The sequence below is a fragment of the Oryctolagus cuniculus genome, chromosome 21 (genome assembly GCF_964237555.1).
Source record: "Oryctolagus cuniculus chromosome 21, mOryCun1.1, whole genome shotgun sequence".
Taxonomy (NCBI): domain Eukaryota; kingdom Metazoa; phylum Chordata; class Mammalia; order Lagomorpha; family Leporidae; genus Oryctolagus; species Oryctolagus cuniculus.
The window spans coordinates 14523077-14541339 of record NC_091452.1 but is presented as its reverse complement, the minus strand read 5'-3'; the positions used below and the strand labels follow the sequence as shown (position 1 = coordinate 14541339).

Sequence of the window (18263 nt, the reverse complement as noted above, 5' to 3'; positions counted from 1 at the left end):
TTGAAGGTTAGAAGATCCTCTGGTGAGCAAGAATTTACAAAAGAAAATGAAGCGGCAGTCAACAGACTCTTGGAAGAAAAGATGGCTACACTAACAAGAAAAACAAATCAAAAACAATAAACTCTCCACCTTTTAAAGCTCATTACATTCTCAATGATTATCTGGGTCACTTGTAACCCTGACTTCAACGTTAGAGAATACTACACTCTGATAATTCTACATAAAACTCGACTACTCAAAGTATGGTCCAGGATATCCTGAAACACCTCAGGCCTCCTGAAACAGGCTGCATTGTATCAAGACCCCAGGTGGGAGCAAACATTTGGTTCACTGGTTAAGTCCCAGCTTGGATGCCCCACCTCTTATCGGATGGCCTGGTTCAATCATGGCTCCTCTACTTCCAATCAAGCTTCCTGGAAGCACCAGTCACAGAAGATGGCTCAAGTACTTGGGCAGCTGCAATGCTAACCTCTGGCTGGTTGCAGGCATTTGGGCAGTAAACCAGCAGACGGGAGATCTCTTTCTCTTTGCCTTTCAAATAACAGAAATTTTAAAAAATTTTAAAGACCACCCTCCCCCAGAAGTGACCCATATTACATATTGAAGTTGGAGAAGTACTGACTTATGGCTCATCCTAGCTTCTTTATTTACAGTCCACCTTTCCACCTGTACAACCTAGTTTTCCTAAATGCCCCACAGGAGGTCTGCGAGGTGAGTAAATCCTGCTCAGACAGTGCAGGCCACCAGATAACACTCACATCCAGTGTGACATTCTCATCTGCCTCTTATGCTGCTTTGTTTTTCACGTTGAACCAGAAAAGATTTTCCAAGCAGGGGTGGGCAATATTAATACTGGGAATCAATCCACAAAGGTGAAGTAAGTCACTCAATTAGAGGAACAGAACCAAGCCTTTAATCCGACACCATAGCAGCACCATCTGTGGAAATGCTAATTATCCTTCTAGCTCCCTTGCCTTCTCTTGCCACACTCTATCATTACTTTGGCAGTGCTTCCCATACCAATGGTACCAAATGGCTTGGGGAAGGACATCAGTACCTTTAACGTCCATGGCTAGCTTTAAACACTTCTGTAATATATTGTATCATGTTACAAATGATTTCCCTGCATTTGTCGTATCTACCCTGGCAGGTTCAGCCTCAAGTCAATCAGAATGCCTCTTGTCCCAGTTAAGATCCTGTTTTTAAAACTGCCTGGCCAAACAATGTCTACTGCTTGTCAATAATTAGGATGCCAAATCGCAGGTGAGCTGATGACACCCCTCCCTGCAGATGGAAAGGGAGCAGCTATAAATCGACAGTGTTTCCCACCAGCCTAATGAAGGCTCCGAACATCTGGTGGCCTGAGCAGAGAGCGATGAGGCATCACTGCCAGTCACAGCCACCATCAAAGAAAACAGTGTGCAGATCTGAAAGCAGGCAGGCAGACTGGCGGCAGACAAGGCACCACAGTGTGATCGGTCTAATTAAAAAAGCATTTCAACAAGAACAAGATGGTGCTGTCTGAAGATGCTATTTTAGCATCCTTCTCACAAAAAAAAAAAAAAAAAATATTCTGAGCTGCCTTGAAAGGCCTTCAAGGAATTCACTCCTTTTGCCAAGTTATTTAATGAAGAAGCTATCAGAGGACAGATTTTTTTTTTCCCCCAAGAGTTAAACCTCCCCTACCCCAGATACAACCATGTTCTCACTGCTGTGTCATGGGGATGGGAAGGCCAAACTGGTTCGTTCATGCCACCAGGAATATACAGGTGAAACAAAGATCTTAACTGGTCCTCAGAACCTTCTAATGTGATTATTAGAAAGTTAAATTTGGCATGCCACCTACATGTCCCAATGACAAATCACTGACTCACCTCACAGTACTTGCCAACTCCACAATCGCTAGATGAAGCCAATTCCCCGTATCCTTCTAGGATTCATCAGTCTACAAACGGCAACAGAAGAGCTGGTCTATATTGCTTCTTTAAACTTGCCTACAGTCTGCTAAGTTCCCCTATGTGGATTACTACGTCCTGGAAAGCTAAAGAAGAACTGGTTCTGGATCTCCTAAAACTTCACCACCTTCACAGGAAAATACAGAAGTTTAGCTACCCTGTTGGAATCCTATCAGCTCCTTCTGTAATGTTCACAGCAACGGCTGGGGGAAGAGACCTAAAAGCATAGATGACACAGCCCAGAACCTTTCTTCTCACATCTAGGTCAAAGGAAAACAATACCTTTTCTGTAATTAAGGCAGAGTAAACAGAACAGGGATTCCCATTACTACATACGGACTTAGGTAAGTTGTTCAGGACATAACTAAGACACAAATGGCAGTTGACCCAGGAATTAAGTAACGCAGAATTCGCAATTATTCCTAAGGGTCTACCATTTATTGTTATGTCTACAACAGGGGTAGAGAACCTTTCTTCTGCCAAGAGCCACCTGGATTTTTTGTTTTTTATAATTTTTAAAAGATTTACTTATTTGAAAGGAAGAGCGAGAGAAAGAAAGGTCTTCCATCCTTTGGATTACTCCTCAAATGGCTGCAACAGCTGGAGCTGGGCCGATCTGAAGCCAGGAGCTTCTTCCAGGACTCCCACATGAGTGCAAGGGCCCAAGGAGTTGGGCCATTTTCCACTGCTTTCCCAGGAACATTAGCAGGGTACTGGATGGGAAGTGGAGCAACAGGGACTCACAACTGATGCCCACATGAGATGCCAGCACTTTAGGAGGCGGCCTTACTTGCTACGCCACAGCGCCATCTCTACCTAAATATTTATAACATCATTCACGGACCACTCAAAGTTATCAACTTAAAAATTCACCTTTAGTGCCAGCAACCCATATGGGCACCAGTTTAAGTTCTGGCTGCTCAACTTCCAATCCAGCTACCAGCTAATGTGCCTGGGAAGGCAGCAGAAGATAGTCCACATGGGAGACCAGGAAGAATTTCCTGGCTTCTGATGAACCCATCTCCAGCTCTTTTGGCCATTTGGGAGTGAACCAGTGATGGAAGACTGCTCTATCTCTCGATCTCTCTCAGCATCTCTGTAAATCTGCCTTTTAAATAATTTTTTTTTTTTTTTTGGACAGGCAGAGTGGACAGTGAGAGAGAAACAGAGAGAAAGGTCTTCCTTTTTGCCGTTGGTTCACCCTCCAATGGCCACCACGGCCGGCGTGCTACGGCCGGCACATTGTGCTGATCCGAAGCCAGGAGCCAGGTGCTTCTCCTGGTCTCCCATGCGGGTGCAGGGCCCAAGCACTTGGGCCATCCTCCACTGCTTTCCCGGGCCACAGCAGAGAGCTGGCCTGGAAGAGGGGCAACCGGGACAGAATCCGGCGCCCCGACCAGGACTAGAACCTGGTGTGCCGGCGCCGCTAGGCGGAGGATTAGCCTAGTGAGCCGCAGCACCGGCCTCAAATAAATCTTTTTAAAAAATTAGCCTCCTATAATAAACTGAGTCCACCCCAGCAGCTGCCTTGACAAGGGCAGACCAAATGATTTCACAGCCTTACACGGCCCCCCAGGCTGTACATGGCCCACCCCTGGTCTACATGAGGACACTGTACAAAGCACTCATATCTCTACCCACAATCCTGAGAGAGGTATGCCCATCCCCACAGTACAAGGGGAAACAGGCTCAGGGAAGTTAGGCAGTTCGACTAAGGGCACATACATAAATGGAAAGCAGGACTGGAACTCTGATCCATGATGTCACAGTGCACTCTCCTTCCCCGTGCTGTGTTCCCAGGAAGTAAGAAAGGAGGAACTGGAACAGCCACCCAGGCACCCCACTCAGGGTGTTCCGGACGCAGCCCCATGGGGCTTTCATACCGCCAGTAAGTTCCATGGTTAGCTTCTCATTTTCAATCATTTTCTTCTTTTCTTCTAGCTCAGCAATCAGGTTCTCTTTCAGCTCAACCTTCTTGTCTTCAAATTCTTTCACTGCTGCCTTCTTTTCTTTAATGTAATTTCTTTCTACTTGTTCAGTCTGAGCAAAAGAAAAAACACAGGCCACAGGGATTTGGTCTAGGGAGCCAAGGAATGAACTCAAAGTGTGGCTTTGTCCTCAACAGCAAAACATCAGAAATACAGTCTGTGTCTGTGTCTGTCTCTCTCTCTCTCTCTCTCTCTCTCTCTCTCTCTCTCACACACACACACACAAAGAGAGAGAGAGATATCCCTGAGCAAGTTTTCCAAAGAATGCATAAAACTAAGCCACAAAACGTTTGCTTTTGTTAAAGTATACCTCAGTTGCTATAAAGGCATTTCTCCTCTACTAGTCTTAGATGTTAAAACATACTATCAGTTTCTCAAAGACAATAAACAATCCCATATAATGACAATTTCAAAGGGAAGTAGTATGTGCTTTTCAGATGAAATATCTAAATTCAAAATTAATTATATGATAGTAAAGATGAGGCCAGCACCATGGCTCACTTGGCTAATCCTCCACCTGTGGTGCCAGCACTCCAGGTTCTAATCCTGGTTGGGGCAGCAGTTCTAGTCCTGGTTGCTCCTCTTCCAGTCCAGCTCTCTGCTGTGGCCCGGGAGGGCAGTGGAGGATGGCCCAGGTCCCTGGGCCCTGCACCTGCATGGGAGACCAGGAGGAAGCACCTGGCTCCTGGCTTTGGATCGGCGCAGTGCACCGGCCGCAACAGCCATTGGGGGGTGACCCAACAGAGAAAGGAAGACCTTTCTCTCTGTCTCTCTCTAACTCTGCCTGTCAAAAAAAAAAAAAAAAAAAAAAAAAAAAAAAGATAGTAAAGTTGAAGAGCAGGAGCTAATATTCCTAACACATTAAGATAAAGCACAGTTGAGGCCGGTGCTGTGGCGTAGCGGGTAAAGCTGCCACCTGCAATGCCGACATCCCATATGGGTGCTGGTTCGAGTCCTGGCTACTCCACTTCTGATCCAGCTCTCTGCTATGGCCTGGGAAAGCAGTGGAAGATGGTCCAAGTGCTTGGGCCCCTGCACACACGTGGCAGACCCGGAAGAAGCTCCTGGCTCCTGGCTTTGTATCAGCCCATCTTCAGCCGTTGTAGCCATTTGGGGAGTGAACCAGCAGATGGAAGACTTCTTTTTCTCTCTGCCTCTGCCTCCCTGTAACTCTGCCTTTCAAATAAATAAATGAATCCTTAAAAAAAGAGCAACCATAGTGGATCCTGTTAGGTACCCCAACTCCAAACTACTTAAACAATGAGACCAAACTAAACTAACTGCCTAAGCATACATTTTTAAAATCTCACCGTTGTGCTAATAAGTGAAGAACAAGGGACCCAGAGTGAGCTGGGTGTGGCTCCTGTGATCAGTTGGGTCCTGAATGACTACGGGATTTCAGATACTCTGAGTACTAAAATGGTTTCCAACAATAAAGCATGGCCTTCTCAGAAAGTGCTCCTCACACGCACTTGCAGGCCAGCACTCCAGCTGTAGGCCCTCGTCTCCGGGCTGCAGGCTGAGACACACGCACTCCAGTACTTAGCTGTCTGTGCAGTGGGAAGATAAAAACGTCACTTTCCTACTGGCCCACAGAGCTCCAGCTGTAAAATGAAACTGTGGAACCAATTCAGAGACTAAGTCACTTTGAGAACCAGTATCAAATTAGGCCATTATAGTTCAGACTTATCTCCAAATGGCTTTAATGTGAGATAAAAGTCAACAAGGTAGCAGTGAGGAGTAACCAGTCCTCCATCGCCTGTGATAAACAGAGGCTCTCCAAACAACAAATGAACAGACAGGACGGCTGAGCTGAGTGGAACAGCTGTTAGTCACACAGGACCATGCTGAAGGCTTGCAAGTTCATTTGGTAAAGAAGGAAAAGCTGACACACCAGGAGAGCAAGAGTCCAGTCTCAGAAAGATCCATGGTACTTACTTCCAGCTGAAGGAAAAGTTCTGAAAGAGATAAAAAAAAAAAAAAAGTCTAATTATATTTGCTAGGTTCTGTCACTTTCTAGACTGTGATGCTAAGATCCATTTATAAGCAGTAATTGCCTTCTGAAAGGACGTTACACAAAACAACCGTTTTCATCAGTAACGTGTTGATATATGTGAAGGGGAAGCAGGCCAGAGGTACTGCTGTCTCCCTAATTTGTGGTCTGAAGAGAGCCAGTTCTGGCAGCTCTCCCTAAGGGCAAAAGCAAGCAGCAGGAACCATACCACCTTGGCCAGTCCAAGTTTCGCTCCTCTCTCACTCAGTCAGCACCATCCCTGCACCAGCATCGCAGGTCAGGAAGAAACACTGTGGTTACTTCCAAAGCAGAGTCAAGGCCGGTGTTTTTAACACCCACGGGAAGGGGTATGTGTGGGAAGGAAGGACAGCTTTCAAGCTCCCCTGAGGCTTTCCTCCCAGCCCCTCCCAGCACTCTGCTCATACTGGGCCTCGGCCAGCACTGCCCTTGGCCTCTCTGACCACATTCCAATGCAGTCCCCTCCCTGAGGCCCCTTCAAAGCATGAACCCCCTCACAGACACCTCACAGTACCAACCCAACAGTAATCAATAGGTTATTTACCACCTGCTGTGTGCCAGCCAATTAATCACTCTTCACAGCAGCTCCCACCACTAGGTGATAAGCCCCCCCAAAACCCAGGACTTGGAACACAACAGGTCTGTGGCTGCCAGTCTTTTCTGGGTGACATTGTGTCTGCAGAACATCTGTAGCGTGTGGTAAACTGAGCTCCAAAAACCAATACTCTGCTTAAAGGCCAAGACCTAAAGTAATGGAAGCAGGATCTGAGCCTAGGACTCTCTTCCTCACAATGCATCCCTGGACCTGCTATGGGGGGGGGGGGGGGGGGGACCTGGTTGAGGGCTTCAAAGTGATAGATGCGGAAACTGAACCCAGAACTGTCTTGTAATCCACAACTACATACTGGTGAGCCAGTCGCTCCTGTGGGTGCTAGTGTACCCTGCCCCCTTTTCCAAGTCTTACAGATCCTACAGAACCGTTCCCCATAAGTAGTACACTCACATGCATATTCACACATATTCCACAGGACTTTGTGAGTGCTAGGAACCCCAGATTAAGAGCCCAGAGAGCAATTAGCAGTTGTAGAAAACCAATACTGAGGAAAGGGGCAAATCACTCAGTTTTTAACCCTCAGAAGCCCTGACGGTTTGGCCCATGAGTGCAAGCACACTCAGCCCAACAATCTCACTCCCATGTTTGCTTCACACCAGGCCACACACTAACAGGCCAGACACCGGAAGGCCGGGGCCCTTCTGAGAAATCACACAGCAGCAGTAAGTCAAAATGACAAGCAGCTCTTAGCGCTGGCAGCTGCTGTTTCAGTTACAACAGTCAGACACAGACAACTACAGCAGGTGGGTTATCTCTGCAAAAATGCGCTTTTTAAAGCTCAAGTGTGACTGATTTAGGAGCTCTTTTGCATTTTTACCTGGGTGGGGGTGGGGAGAGGAGAGAGATTTAAGAAATACACAGACCAGGACTGAGTCCGTAAGTACAATTAAGAATAATTCAATACTCACTCTGCTACTCCAGCTTAAGAAAAATGGTTCATATGAATTTCATTTCCTTATTTATATCTTAAATCAAGTCCCTGAGTAATCAGCAGTCCCCTTTACAGACAGGGAAACTGACGCCCCAAGAGACAATATCCTGCTTAAAGGCACAGACCCGAAGTGATGGAAGCCAGATCTGAACCCCAAGACTGCCTTCCTCCACACAAGGCACCTCCTGGACCTGCTAAAGGGGAGCTCCAGGAGAAGTTTTCAAGGACATGCTTCAGCAACTCAGAGCGCAGCGGGGAGGCAGCAGGGGCAGGCAAGCAGGATGGTGGGCGGAAGGCTGACTGCTCTGATTCCCTCTTCCCAGCATAGCCACACCCTCAGTTCCTTTTCTATCTGCTGATGTCCACTGGACTTCTCACAGGAGAAGGTAACAAAAGCTTAAGCTTTCCATACCGATGAAACCTGGAAGTCTCCAAATCAGAACTCGGCAAAGCAAAAGGAGTGGTACTGAAACCGCACTTTAAAATCTATGTTTTGGGCAGGCACATGCTAGTGGTTAAAACACCATGTAGGATGTCTACATCCCACATCAGAGTGCCTGGACTCGAAATGCACCTCTGGCTCTTGAATCCGATTTTCTGCTAACACAGACCCTAGGAGGCAGCAGTGACAGCTCAAGTAACTGGATTCCTGACACCCAGATGAGATGTGGACAGAGCTCCCAGATCCTGCCTTCAACTCAGGCCAGGCTTAGCCACTGCAGACATCTGAGGACTACTATCTGTCTCCACTTCTTAGATAACAAACAAAAACCAGCAACATTACTTCTACCATGATAAGAACACACAGCACCCTGGCAGCACTCAAAAATGCAAGCTGGTAATGAACTAGAACCCAGGTTTACACATTGGATAGCTGTCACATCTATTTTCTGCAGGACTTAGGAACTCACATTTACTCAACAAATCGTTGAGTGAATAATTTACCACGAGCAACAGACTAAAAGCATGCCCTTTCCCCTAATGCTTGCAATACCTGGGGAGATTACAAGAGGACAACCCTGTCCCCAGAGCAGAGAATACTCGGGAAAAGAGAAATGGGAGTAAAACCTTGTTCACATCAGCACCGCTGACCACCCATTAAGTCAGCCACGCTCACATGAGCAAGTGTGTACACTTCTGTTGGGGTACAAGGGAGCAGAATCTGACTGCCCAGGGCCACCCATGACTACTGAACCATTCTTGGGCAACTAGGAAAGAAGATAAGTCAATTTTACATCACTGTAGCTAGAGCCTCTCTTCCCAAAAACTCCCTCCTCAATGGAGAATCTGAAACACATCGGGGCACCACTTTTAGGGCGGCACTGCCTCCGGGATCAGCAAAGGTGGACAACGTAAGGCTGACCTGCACTTTAACAAGGCTTACCTGCGTTTCGGATCCTTTCTTTGTACTGCTGATCTAGTTTTTTCATTCTCTTCTGATATTCCTGTAAGGTACCTGATTTGAGAATTTACAAAATAGTTACTTTAGGGATCAATCTGTTTCCTAACATTATCTTTGAGCACCAACAGTGATATTTTAATAACACCAGAGTAAAAGACAAATGCAGGAAAGCCCGACCTGGGCAGAGTTAACTGGATCTTGGTTCTTGGCCAAGGCAGCAAAAATCAAATTAGTTGGACCTAATCTGAGTCCACCCCAACCCAGTGGCCCAAGACTCTCCCATGAGGGGGTGTGGAAGGATCCAGACACCCCAGGTGCTATCAGTCCCTGGCTGCTGGACAGTGTGTATCCCTTTACAGGAAAAATCTTCTAGGTCAAGGCTGTCCAGCAGAATGCTCTGCCAACAGTAGAAATGTACTACATGTGCACTAATATGGTAGCCATCGGCCATGTGTGGCTATATTAGCTCTTGAAACTAATGTGACCAAGCAAGTGAATTATTGTTATTTAATTAAATAGCTACTTGTGGCTATGCCAGTTCTAGACAGCTCTAGTTTAGATTCTAACTGAATCCCTACTTATTTCACTGCTCTTCCCCAAAAAGCCAAGAATCACGGTCCCAATTTGAGAAGGAAACCTGTTCTAATAATGTCTGTCCCTGACCCAGGCTAAGGGAGTGAATCATGTAGGACTAAAATATCTAGAGGAAAAGCAGTTTCACAGATGTGGGACTCCACAATATGAAGTCAAAGAGCTAAAGGTAGCAGCTAATGGCCCCGAGTTCTTACGGGGGCCCAACACTCCTCACCTATAAATTCACCCACTCCTATTTTCTTCATTTTGCAGATAAGAAAAAAGATAAAGAGAAAGGGATATGACCAAGGTCACATTCCTAGAGACACTGGGGTTCAAACCAATCATTGAGCTCAGCCCATGTTCTTAACCCTCACACTTGCACTGCCTTCAGTAACCAAAAGCAACAGACAAGATCCACTTTTTATTTAAAGATTTCTTTAATTTATTTGAGAGGCAGAGTTACAGACAGAGAGAGGGAGAAGAAAGTCCTCCATCTGCTGGTTCGCCTTCCCATGTGGCCGCAATGGACAGAAACTGGGCCAATCCAAAGCCAGGAGTTAGGCGCCTCCTCCAAGTCTCCCATGTGGGTGCAGGGGCCCGAGGACTTGGGCCATCTTCCACTGCTTTCCCAGGCCATAAGCAGAGAGCTGGATCAGAGCAGCAGCCAAGACTCAAACTGGCACCCATATGGGATGCTGGCAATGTAGGTGGAGGCTTAGCCCACTACACCACAGCACCGGCCTCAGATCTAGTTCATTTTTAATTTACCAAGAAAAGAGAAAAAACAGTATGGATAATCCACAGTTCATTAACATTTGGTTGAGATAGAGTAGTAAAACTAACTATTCTTTGCTACAATAATATCTAGCTTTAGACACAGTGATAAATTCATGTCCTATAAAAGCCCCAATTGAAATTTCATTTGAAGAATTAATCTGTTACTTTTTTTTTGCCTTTTTCAAAGTGTTTATCTTTTATTTATTTTCTTTTAAATTTATTTGAAAGTCAGAGTTACACAGAGAGAGAAGCAGAGAGAGAGAGGTCTTCCATCCGATGGTTCACTCCCCAACTGGTCACAACAGCTGGAACTGCGCCGATCCGAAGCCAGGAGCCAGGAGCCAGGAGCTTCTTCTGGGTCTCCCACGCAGGTGCAGGGGCCCAGGTGACTTGGGCCATCTTCTACTTCTTTCCCAGCCATAGCAGAGAGCTGGATCAGAAGTGGAGCAGCCAAGTCTCGAACTGGCACCCATATGGGATGCTGGTGCTTAAGGCCAGGGCGTTAACCCGCTGAGCCACAGTGCCGGCCCCAAACTGTTACATTTTAAAAATAAATTAATGGGGCCAGTGCCACGACGTAGCAGTTTGACACTGCGGCATGGAGGGTAAAGCCGCTACTCACAATGCCGGCATCCCACATGGGAGGCAGTTGGTTCCTGTCCCAGCTGCTCCACTTCTGACCCAGCTCCCTGTGACGGCCTAGGAAAAGCAGAAGTTGGCCCAAGTGTTTGGGTCCCTGCCACACACATGGGAGACCCAGAAGAAGCTCCTGGCTTCAACCTGGCTCAGATCTGGCGATTGGGGCCATCTGGGGAGTGAACCAGCGGATGGAAGATCTCTCTGTCTCTCCCTCTAACTCGGACTTTCAAAGTAAATAAATCTTCCTAAAAAAAAAATCACTTTAGTGAGAGAAGATAGCAAAACATGCAGTAGATCGCTAAAACCAGCCAGATCCCCTTTTAAGCCACTGCCGCAGAGAAGTGAGATTCACACACCGAAGATTTGAAGCTAACAGTGAAGGATTCAGCCACACACTGACCTTCCTGCAGTTGCTGCAACTGCCTCTTGAGAGAAGCCAGTTTGTCCTGATACATCCTGTGAAGAAAGAAAAGCCACGCTGAAAAGCAGAACACTCAATACTCCATTCAAACATGGTCCTCGCAGGAATTACCTGGGATGTTACGGGAACGTCAATCCTAACATTTAAGAGACTGGCTCATTTAAAGTGGACCAGTACAGGGGTCAAAAAAGGACTGCATCCCACATCAGAGCGCCTGGATTCTAGTCAAGGCTCCACTCTCCATTGCAGCTTCCTACGAACACAGACCCCGGGAGGCAGCAAGTGACGACTCAAGTAACTGGGTTCTTGCCACCTACAAGAGAGGCCTGGAATGGGTCCCTGGCACCTGATATTGGGGAGTAAACCAGTGGGTGGGAGTTCTTTCCCTCTATCTCTCAAATAAATAAAAATTTAAAAATTAAAATAAGACCTTCAAATATGAAGACAGCTATTATAATAACTAACGATAAGCAGAGCTAGGTTAGAATATACAAGGAAACTAAGTGTGATGCCATCATACTTTAGATCTAGAAGCTTAACACACACACACAGAAAATGGCGTTAATAAACTCCTCTATCAACTCTGCAGTTAGATTATAAGTTCCAAAGGAGTTTTCTACAGACAGCAAACTGTATAAATAACCCTCATGCATACTATATCAATAAGCGATCATGTCATTTTAAAATGCACTACTCTTTCAAGATCAGAAAAATAATAGTAATTCAGAAACAACAAAAAAATGCAGGATTTGCAGACCCATCTGGGTGAGTGGGCACAGCACACACCAGGCAAAAAAATGAGGTGTGCTATTTCCTTACTCTTCCATTAGAGGCAATTACACATGGCACCAAGTCTGTCTGAATGGTGATTCCCCACATACATCAAATCTCAGCAGTATTTCTGCTTCTACCTGAAAAACATTCCCAATTGCACATGACAGAGGACTTCCAACCTGAAAGAACACTGTCCAACATATAACAGCTGCAGAAGCCTTCTGATGGCCAAACACAGGCTGTAAATCCAACCAGCTCTAGAGGCAGAATCTGAGATTAACACAGCTCTGACTCATTCAGGGCCAATCCTGACGCACTCCCGATGCTCACAGGGCATTCAATTTAAGGGCTTGAGCTGTGCTGCAGCAGGTCAATCTACTGCCTGCAACGCCAACATCCTATATAGGTGTCAGTTCAAGTCCAAGCTGCTCCACTTCCAATCCGGCTCTCTGCTAATCTGTCTGGCAAAGTAGCAGAACATGGCCCAAATCCTTGGGCCCTTGCACCCATGTGGTAGACCTGTGGATGAAGCTCTGGGCTTCGGCCTGGCCCAGCCCCAGCCAACGTGGTCACCTGGGGAGTGAACCAATGAATGAACATCTGTCTCTCCCCTCTGTCTCTCAATTAAATAAATCTTTAAAAAAAAACTAATTTCTACATTAACAAATCTTAAGGAAGTATATTCAACAAAAAAGATATCTCTTTTTTAAAAAAAGATTGATTTATTTGAAAGTCAGAGTTACAGAGCGAAAGAAGGAGAAGCAGAGAGAGAGACAGGTCTTCCATCAGCTGGTTCACTCCTCAGTCGGCCGCAATGGACAGAGCTGCACCGAAATCCGAAGCCAGGATCCAGGAGGGCTCTCAGGTTCTCCCATGCAGGTGCAGGGGTGCGAGGACCTGGGCGATCTTCCTCTGCCTTCCCAGGCCACAGCAGAGAGCTGGATCGGAGGTGGAGCAGCTGGGACTCGAACCAGCACACACATGGGATGCCGGCAATGCAGGCAGCAGCTTCACCCACTATGCCACAGTGCCAGCCCCGAGATATCTTTTTTTTTTTTTTTTTTGACAGGCAGAGTGGACAGAGAGAGAGACAGAGAGAAAGGTCTTCCTTTGCCATTGGTTCACCCTCCAATGGCTGCCGCGGCCAGCGCGCTGCGGTTGGCGCACTGTGCCTATCCGAAGGCAGGAGCCAGGTGCTTATCCTGGTCTCCCATGGGGTGCAGGGCCCAAGCACTTGGGCCATCCTCCACTGCACTCCCTGGCCACAGCAGAGAGCTGGCCTGGAAGAGGGGCAACCAGGACAGAATCTGGTGCCCCGACCGGGACTAGAACCCGGTGTGCCGGCGCCACAAGGTGGAGGATTAGCCTACTGATCTGCGGCGCCGGCCCCGAAATATCTCTTAAAAGAAAAAAAAGGGGGGCAGGGGGACTGGCGCTGTAAGAAAAAAATAAATTAAGAGGCTGGCACTGTGGTGCAGCAGATAAAGTCGCCATCTGCAGCGCTGGCATCCCATATGGGCCCCAGTTTGAGACCCGGCTGCTCCATATACCATCCAGCTCTCTGCTATGGCCTGGGAAAGCAGTAGAAGATGGCCCAAGTGCTTGGGCCCCTGCACCCACGTGGGAGACCCAGAGGAATCTCCTGGCTCCTGATCGGCTCAGCTCCGGCTGTTGTAGCCATTTACAGAGTGAACCAGCAGATGGAAGATGGAAGATCTTTCTCTCTCTCTGCCTGAGTAGCTCTGCCTTTGAAATAAATAAATAAATCTTCAAAAAAATCAAGTACACAAGAAAGAACAGACAAGTCAACTGTGCACCAGAAGTCAGTATTCAGAATCCCGGATATTAAATGTTCTCACACACTGCAGGTGCTAGCCAAATACCTTAGAATTCTGAGTCTATTCTGAAAGAAAAAAACCGATTGAAGAAGCAAACAGAAAAAAAAATTCAGATTCAGTGAGATCACATATGGTGAAAACAGGAATGTGAAAATGGACCCCAAACAGCTCAAGATGAATCAGCTAAAAGCCTTGAGCGAATACAGAGAGATCATATGAATTATTAAGTAATCCTCCTTTATTCGGCATTGGTCAGGCCTAACTGAATTACCCCCACTGAATTCCAAAGCATAAAAATAATGGCCATAAGATACTTGTTAATACAGACTGGAAAGGAAAGAATGTAGATCTAACTTAAAGAATTTTAAAAGTTGGTGCCGGTACTGTGGCTCAGCAGGTTAAAGCCACCGCCTACAGCACCAGTATCCCATAAGGGCAGCGGTTTGAGACATGGCTGCTCCACCTCCAATCCCAGCTCCCTGCTAATGCACCTGGGAAAGCAGTGGTAGACCCGGAAGAAATTCCTGGCTTCAGCCTGGCCCAGGCCTGGCTATTGTGGCCATTTGGGGAGTGAACCAGCAGACAGAAGATCTGTCTCCCTCTCTCATTGTAACTCTGCCTTTCAAATAAATAAACCTTTACCAAAAAAAAGAGTTTAAGTCAAGATCTTCCAATTACATTCAACAAACACTTACTGAAACACTTAACACTATCTCCCATTTAAGCCTACAATAAAAGTGCGTGGGGTTTCACTTCTCTGGCCATGTTTGGCTGTGGCTGTGTGTGAAGACAATGAGAAGGCCGGGCTGAGGATGGGCGTGAACGCGGACAGAGCCCGGGCTCCAAGCTCTCACATACTGTCCAGCATGTCGTCGGCTCTCATGGATTCATGCCCTTCAGAGAACCCAGGTGCTTGAAGAAACCTGAGCACTGATTTTTCACATCCAAAAAAATGAAGAGCAATGCCATAAAGTTATCTGCTGTTTTAAACGCCCTTGTTATCTATTTCTACTAGGCTGTCACAAAACACACCAGACACCGGAGTAAGGAAAAGGGTTTATTGGGGAAAACCCAACAGACCAGAGGGGTGGGGTAGCGAAGGGAAAAAGGGCAGCTTGTCTGGGAAGGGGGTCTAATATACCTTTTCCAGAGGGCGGGCAGTGAGGTAGGAATTGGCCAATCCCATTAGGTTGAGGGTGGAGCTTGGCACAGGTAGTTTGGGCCATGTGGCTACCTGGCTTTCAGCTATGGCGGTGGGAACCGGGGTATAGAATGTAAATCAGGTGTAGATCGTGCCACAGATAAGACTGTGCCTGCGCCATTTTCCTAACAGCCCTTATTCTCTCTCCCTTGATCATTTCCTTCAAAGTTCTTCGTAGCCTACCCTCAAGAGTCTTTTTTTTTAACAGATAGAGTTAGACAGTGAGAGAGGAGACAGAGATAAAGATCTTCCTTCCGTTGATTCACCCCCAAATGGCTGCTGTGGCCGGCGCTGTGCCGATCCGAAGCCAGGAGCCAGGTGCTTCCTCCTGGTCTCCCATGGGGTGCAGGGCCCAAGCACTTGGGCTATCCTCCACTGCCTTCCCGGGCCACAGCAGAGAGCTGGACTGGAAGAGGAGCAACCGGAACTAGAACCCAGCGCTCATATGGGATGCCGGCAGCGCAGGCGGAGGATTAACCAAGTGAGCCATGACGCTGGCCCCTCAAGAGTCTTAGAAGAGGAAGATGAATGAAACATGACTCATTTGGAGGTGGGAACAGCACACATTCGCATGGTCTTTGGAAGTACTGTAGTTCAAAATAATTCATGAGGTCAAGTCCAGATTCTACTGCTAGTTCCACGTCCCACAGAAGAAAGACAAATCACTCACTGCTCCTTCACTTCCACGTAGTCCTCTTCCTCATGCTTGGCCAGGTCAGTCTCACTAGCATCCTCGGTGTCTGAAGAGAAACACGCAAGGCGGCTTGGTTACAATCGTGACTCGTACAGCTGGCACAGGGCAAGCACTTCCTAAACTCCTGCAAGACGAACTCTACTTAACACACGCTTGCATGAAGCCACCAACAAGAAACAGTGACTATACTTACTTCAGAAAATAAAGCGCCGTTCCCCACTTACACAGTTCACACAAAGAGCTTGCCTATCTGAAGCCCAGCCGGAGAGTAGGGTGCCCGAGACGCCGGTGGCCACGGTCAGCTCTGCTGCGTCTGCAGAGGCGGCCACAGTGGCAGCTCAGCAAAGACGGGGACCCAAGACCGGACACAGCACACAGCCAAGCCCTACTGCTCCCAAACACACAACACGGTACAACCTAGGCAGGGGCTCACATCCCTGCAGTGCCTGGGTTCAATTCCTGGCCGCCGCTTCCTGCCAGGGCACACCCTAGGAGGCAGAAGGCGATGGCTCAAGTATCCGGGTCCCTGTCACCCACGTAGGAGACGCAGACTGAGTTCCCCGCTCCCATCTGGCCCAGCCCTGGCACTGTGGGCATCCGCGTAGTGACCCAACAAGGAAGAGCTCTCTGCCTCTTGAAACACAAGAAAACACCCAGTGCAAGCTGAGTTTTGTTTATCCAAAACGCCTGTGACCCAAAGTGCTGGGAACCGTGTTTTACTTGGGGATATTTGCATGGACTTTACGAGTTCAACATCCCTAAGCCAGAAGCCCAAAATCCGAACCTTGCTGGGCATGACGGGCACTTGAAAAGTTCTGGATTTTGGGTTTTCGGATTACAGATGCTCAGCCTGTGTGTGCACTGCCCCGTCGGGGCCCTCCACGCATTTTACATCAGATACAGCTGAGGAACTCCTAAAAGTTCATGGAAAACAATTAAAGGAACCTTTATTTGGCACACAAACATTTTTTTCAGTTCCACACATATAACAAAGGTGAATTCTACAGAACACACTGAACTCTAATAACAGATCTTCCCAAAGCTATAACTAAAGTGAACAACCAAACACCAAGTTCATGTGATTGGGGGGGGGGGGGGGGGCTCAATTTTGGTTTCACAGCTCCACCTGGTGGACACGAAAAGCAGCACAAGCAACTCCGATTCCCAGTCCGGCTCACCCTTGCCTCCAAGCTTCTCTAAATCCAACGCAGTTTCTTCAACTTCGCGTCCCGCACAAGCAGCTGGCCGCCTTGCTCCTTCATTCTAGAGAGTTCCCTGCACCGGCCCCATTCACTACCGGGCCCGCGGGAGGCCGAGCTGCATCCCACCCCCCGCACCCCAGCCGGCGGGGGCAGCCTCTCCCTCCGGCCTCTCTCGCACCCTTTGACCTTTCCTTGTCCCCCCACCCCGACCCCGACCCCGACCCCGCCCCAATCCTCCAAAAACAGCCCGGGCTGCATACATCCTACAAAGCTTAGCCCTGGACCTGAAACCCAGAGCTCTGAGCCGGAGGGACCACGAGTAGGAGCACTCGGCGCCGCAAACACACCGGGGCGGCCATGCAGCAAATGCGTCTCGCCCTCGGCTTCCCGGGGAGGCGCAGACGCTGCGAGCCGGTGACCCGGCAGAGCACGGGCTGCTCGCTACCTCGCCGACTCCTCACGCCCACCCGGGGCGGCCCGGGGGCACAGCGCCCACCTGCACCTGCACCTGCACCTGCACCGGGCCGGCGGCAGCTCCCGCTCGGCCTCCCACCCCCGCGCCCCGGGAAGCCACGCCGGGCGCTCGTCGCGTTCTCTCGATGACGAAAAGGAACATTAGTGCACTCCACGGGCGGCCGTCCCGTTCCGCCCGGAGAGGGCCGAGGGGCAGCCACAGACGGTTGGGGGGTGGGGTGCCGGAGTCTTAAAGGGCCCTCCCGCTCTGACGACTTGGAAGTCCCCTCTCCTCGTAGCCACCGGGGTACCACGCACCCACGGCTCCGCGCCTCCCCCGCACGTGTGGCGGCGACCCCCACCCCAGGCCGCGCCCCGCCCCGACGCCCCCATCCCCAGCGCTCTCACCCCCGCCCCGCGCTGTCCGGCGGGCTGGGGTCGCACCTTCGTCCGACTCGCGGCCCCGACAGCTGCGTTCGTCCTCCTCGGCGCTCTCCAGCTCCTCTTCCTCCTCAGGGTAGTACTCCGGGGCCGGCGGCGCTCCAGCCGGGGCCGGGGCCGGAGCCAGCAGCCCCGCGGCACTCATGCCGCCTCTGACCGCAGCTGAGCGTGCCCGGAGGAGACCGCGGCCACCCGCCCTGCGGGCCGGACGTCCGCGGAACTGCGCCCGACCGACTCCCCGACTCGAAGAGCGGGAGCCCGGGCGACCCCTTCCCCGTCTCCGCCGAGCTCCGCCCCCCGCGCCCGCGCTCGGCAACGGGGACCTC

At 49.1% G+C, this 18263-nt stretch overlaps 1 protein-coding gene and 1 long non-coding RNA gene across 6 annotated transcripts in view; both read right to left on the bottom strand.

Annotated features, from left to right (window-relative positions):
• Window positions 1-18263, bottom strand: part of SUDS3 (SDS3 homolog, SIN3A corepressor complex component) — a 92539-nt gene extending 74276 nt beyond the window's left edge. For 2 of the 5 annotated variants that reach the window (XR_011385216.1, XM_002719802.5), the window contains exons 1-6: window positions 17941-18261; window positions 15818-15887; window positions 11314-11369; window positions 8904-8975; window positions 5882-5901; window positions 3839-3995 (exon numbers count right to left, since the gene is read on the bottom strand). Coding sequence is in view for 3 of the 5 variants with exons in the window: in XM_002719802.5 (XP_002719848.3) it covers window positions 3839-3995; window positions 5882-5901; window positions 8904-8975; window positions 11314-11369; window positions 15818-15887; window positions 17941-18082 (517 nt within the window). In the remaining 2 variants the exon portion in view is untranslated. Of the gene's footprint in view, window positions 1-3838; window positions 3996-5881; window positions 5902-8903; window positions 8976-11313; window positions 11370-15817; window positions 15888-17019; window positions 17093-17904 lie in introns of those variants that run through there. The other 3 variants (XR_011385215.1, XM_070065985.1, XM_070065986.1) reach the window with 3 other exon arrangements.
• Window positions 397-3657, bottom strand: LOC127484766 (uncharacterized). The gene is made up of 3 exons (XR_007911978.2): window positions 3593-3657; window positions 1875-1945; window positions 397-531 (listed from the first exon to the last, which is right to left on the bottom strand). It is a non-coding gene; the product is annotated as an uncharacterized lncRNA (long non-coding RNA).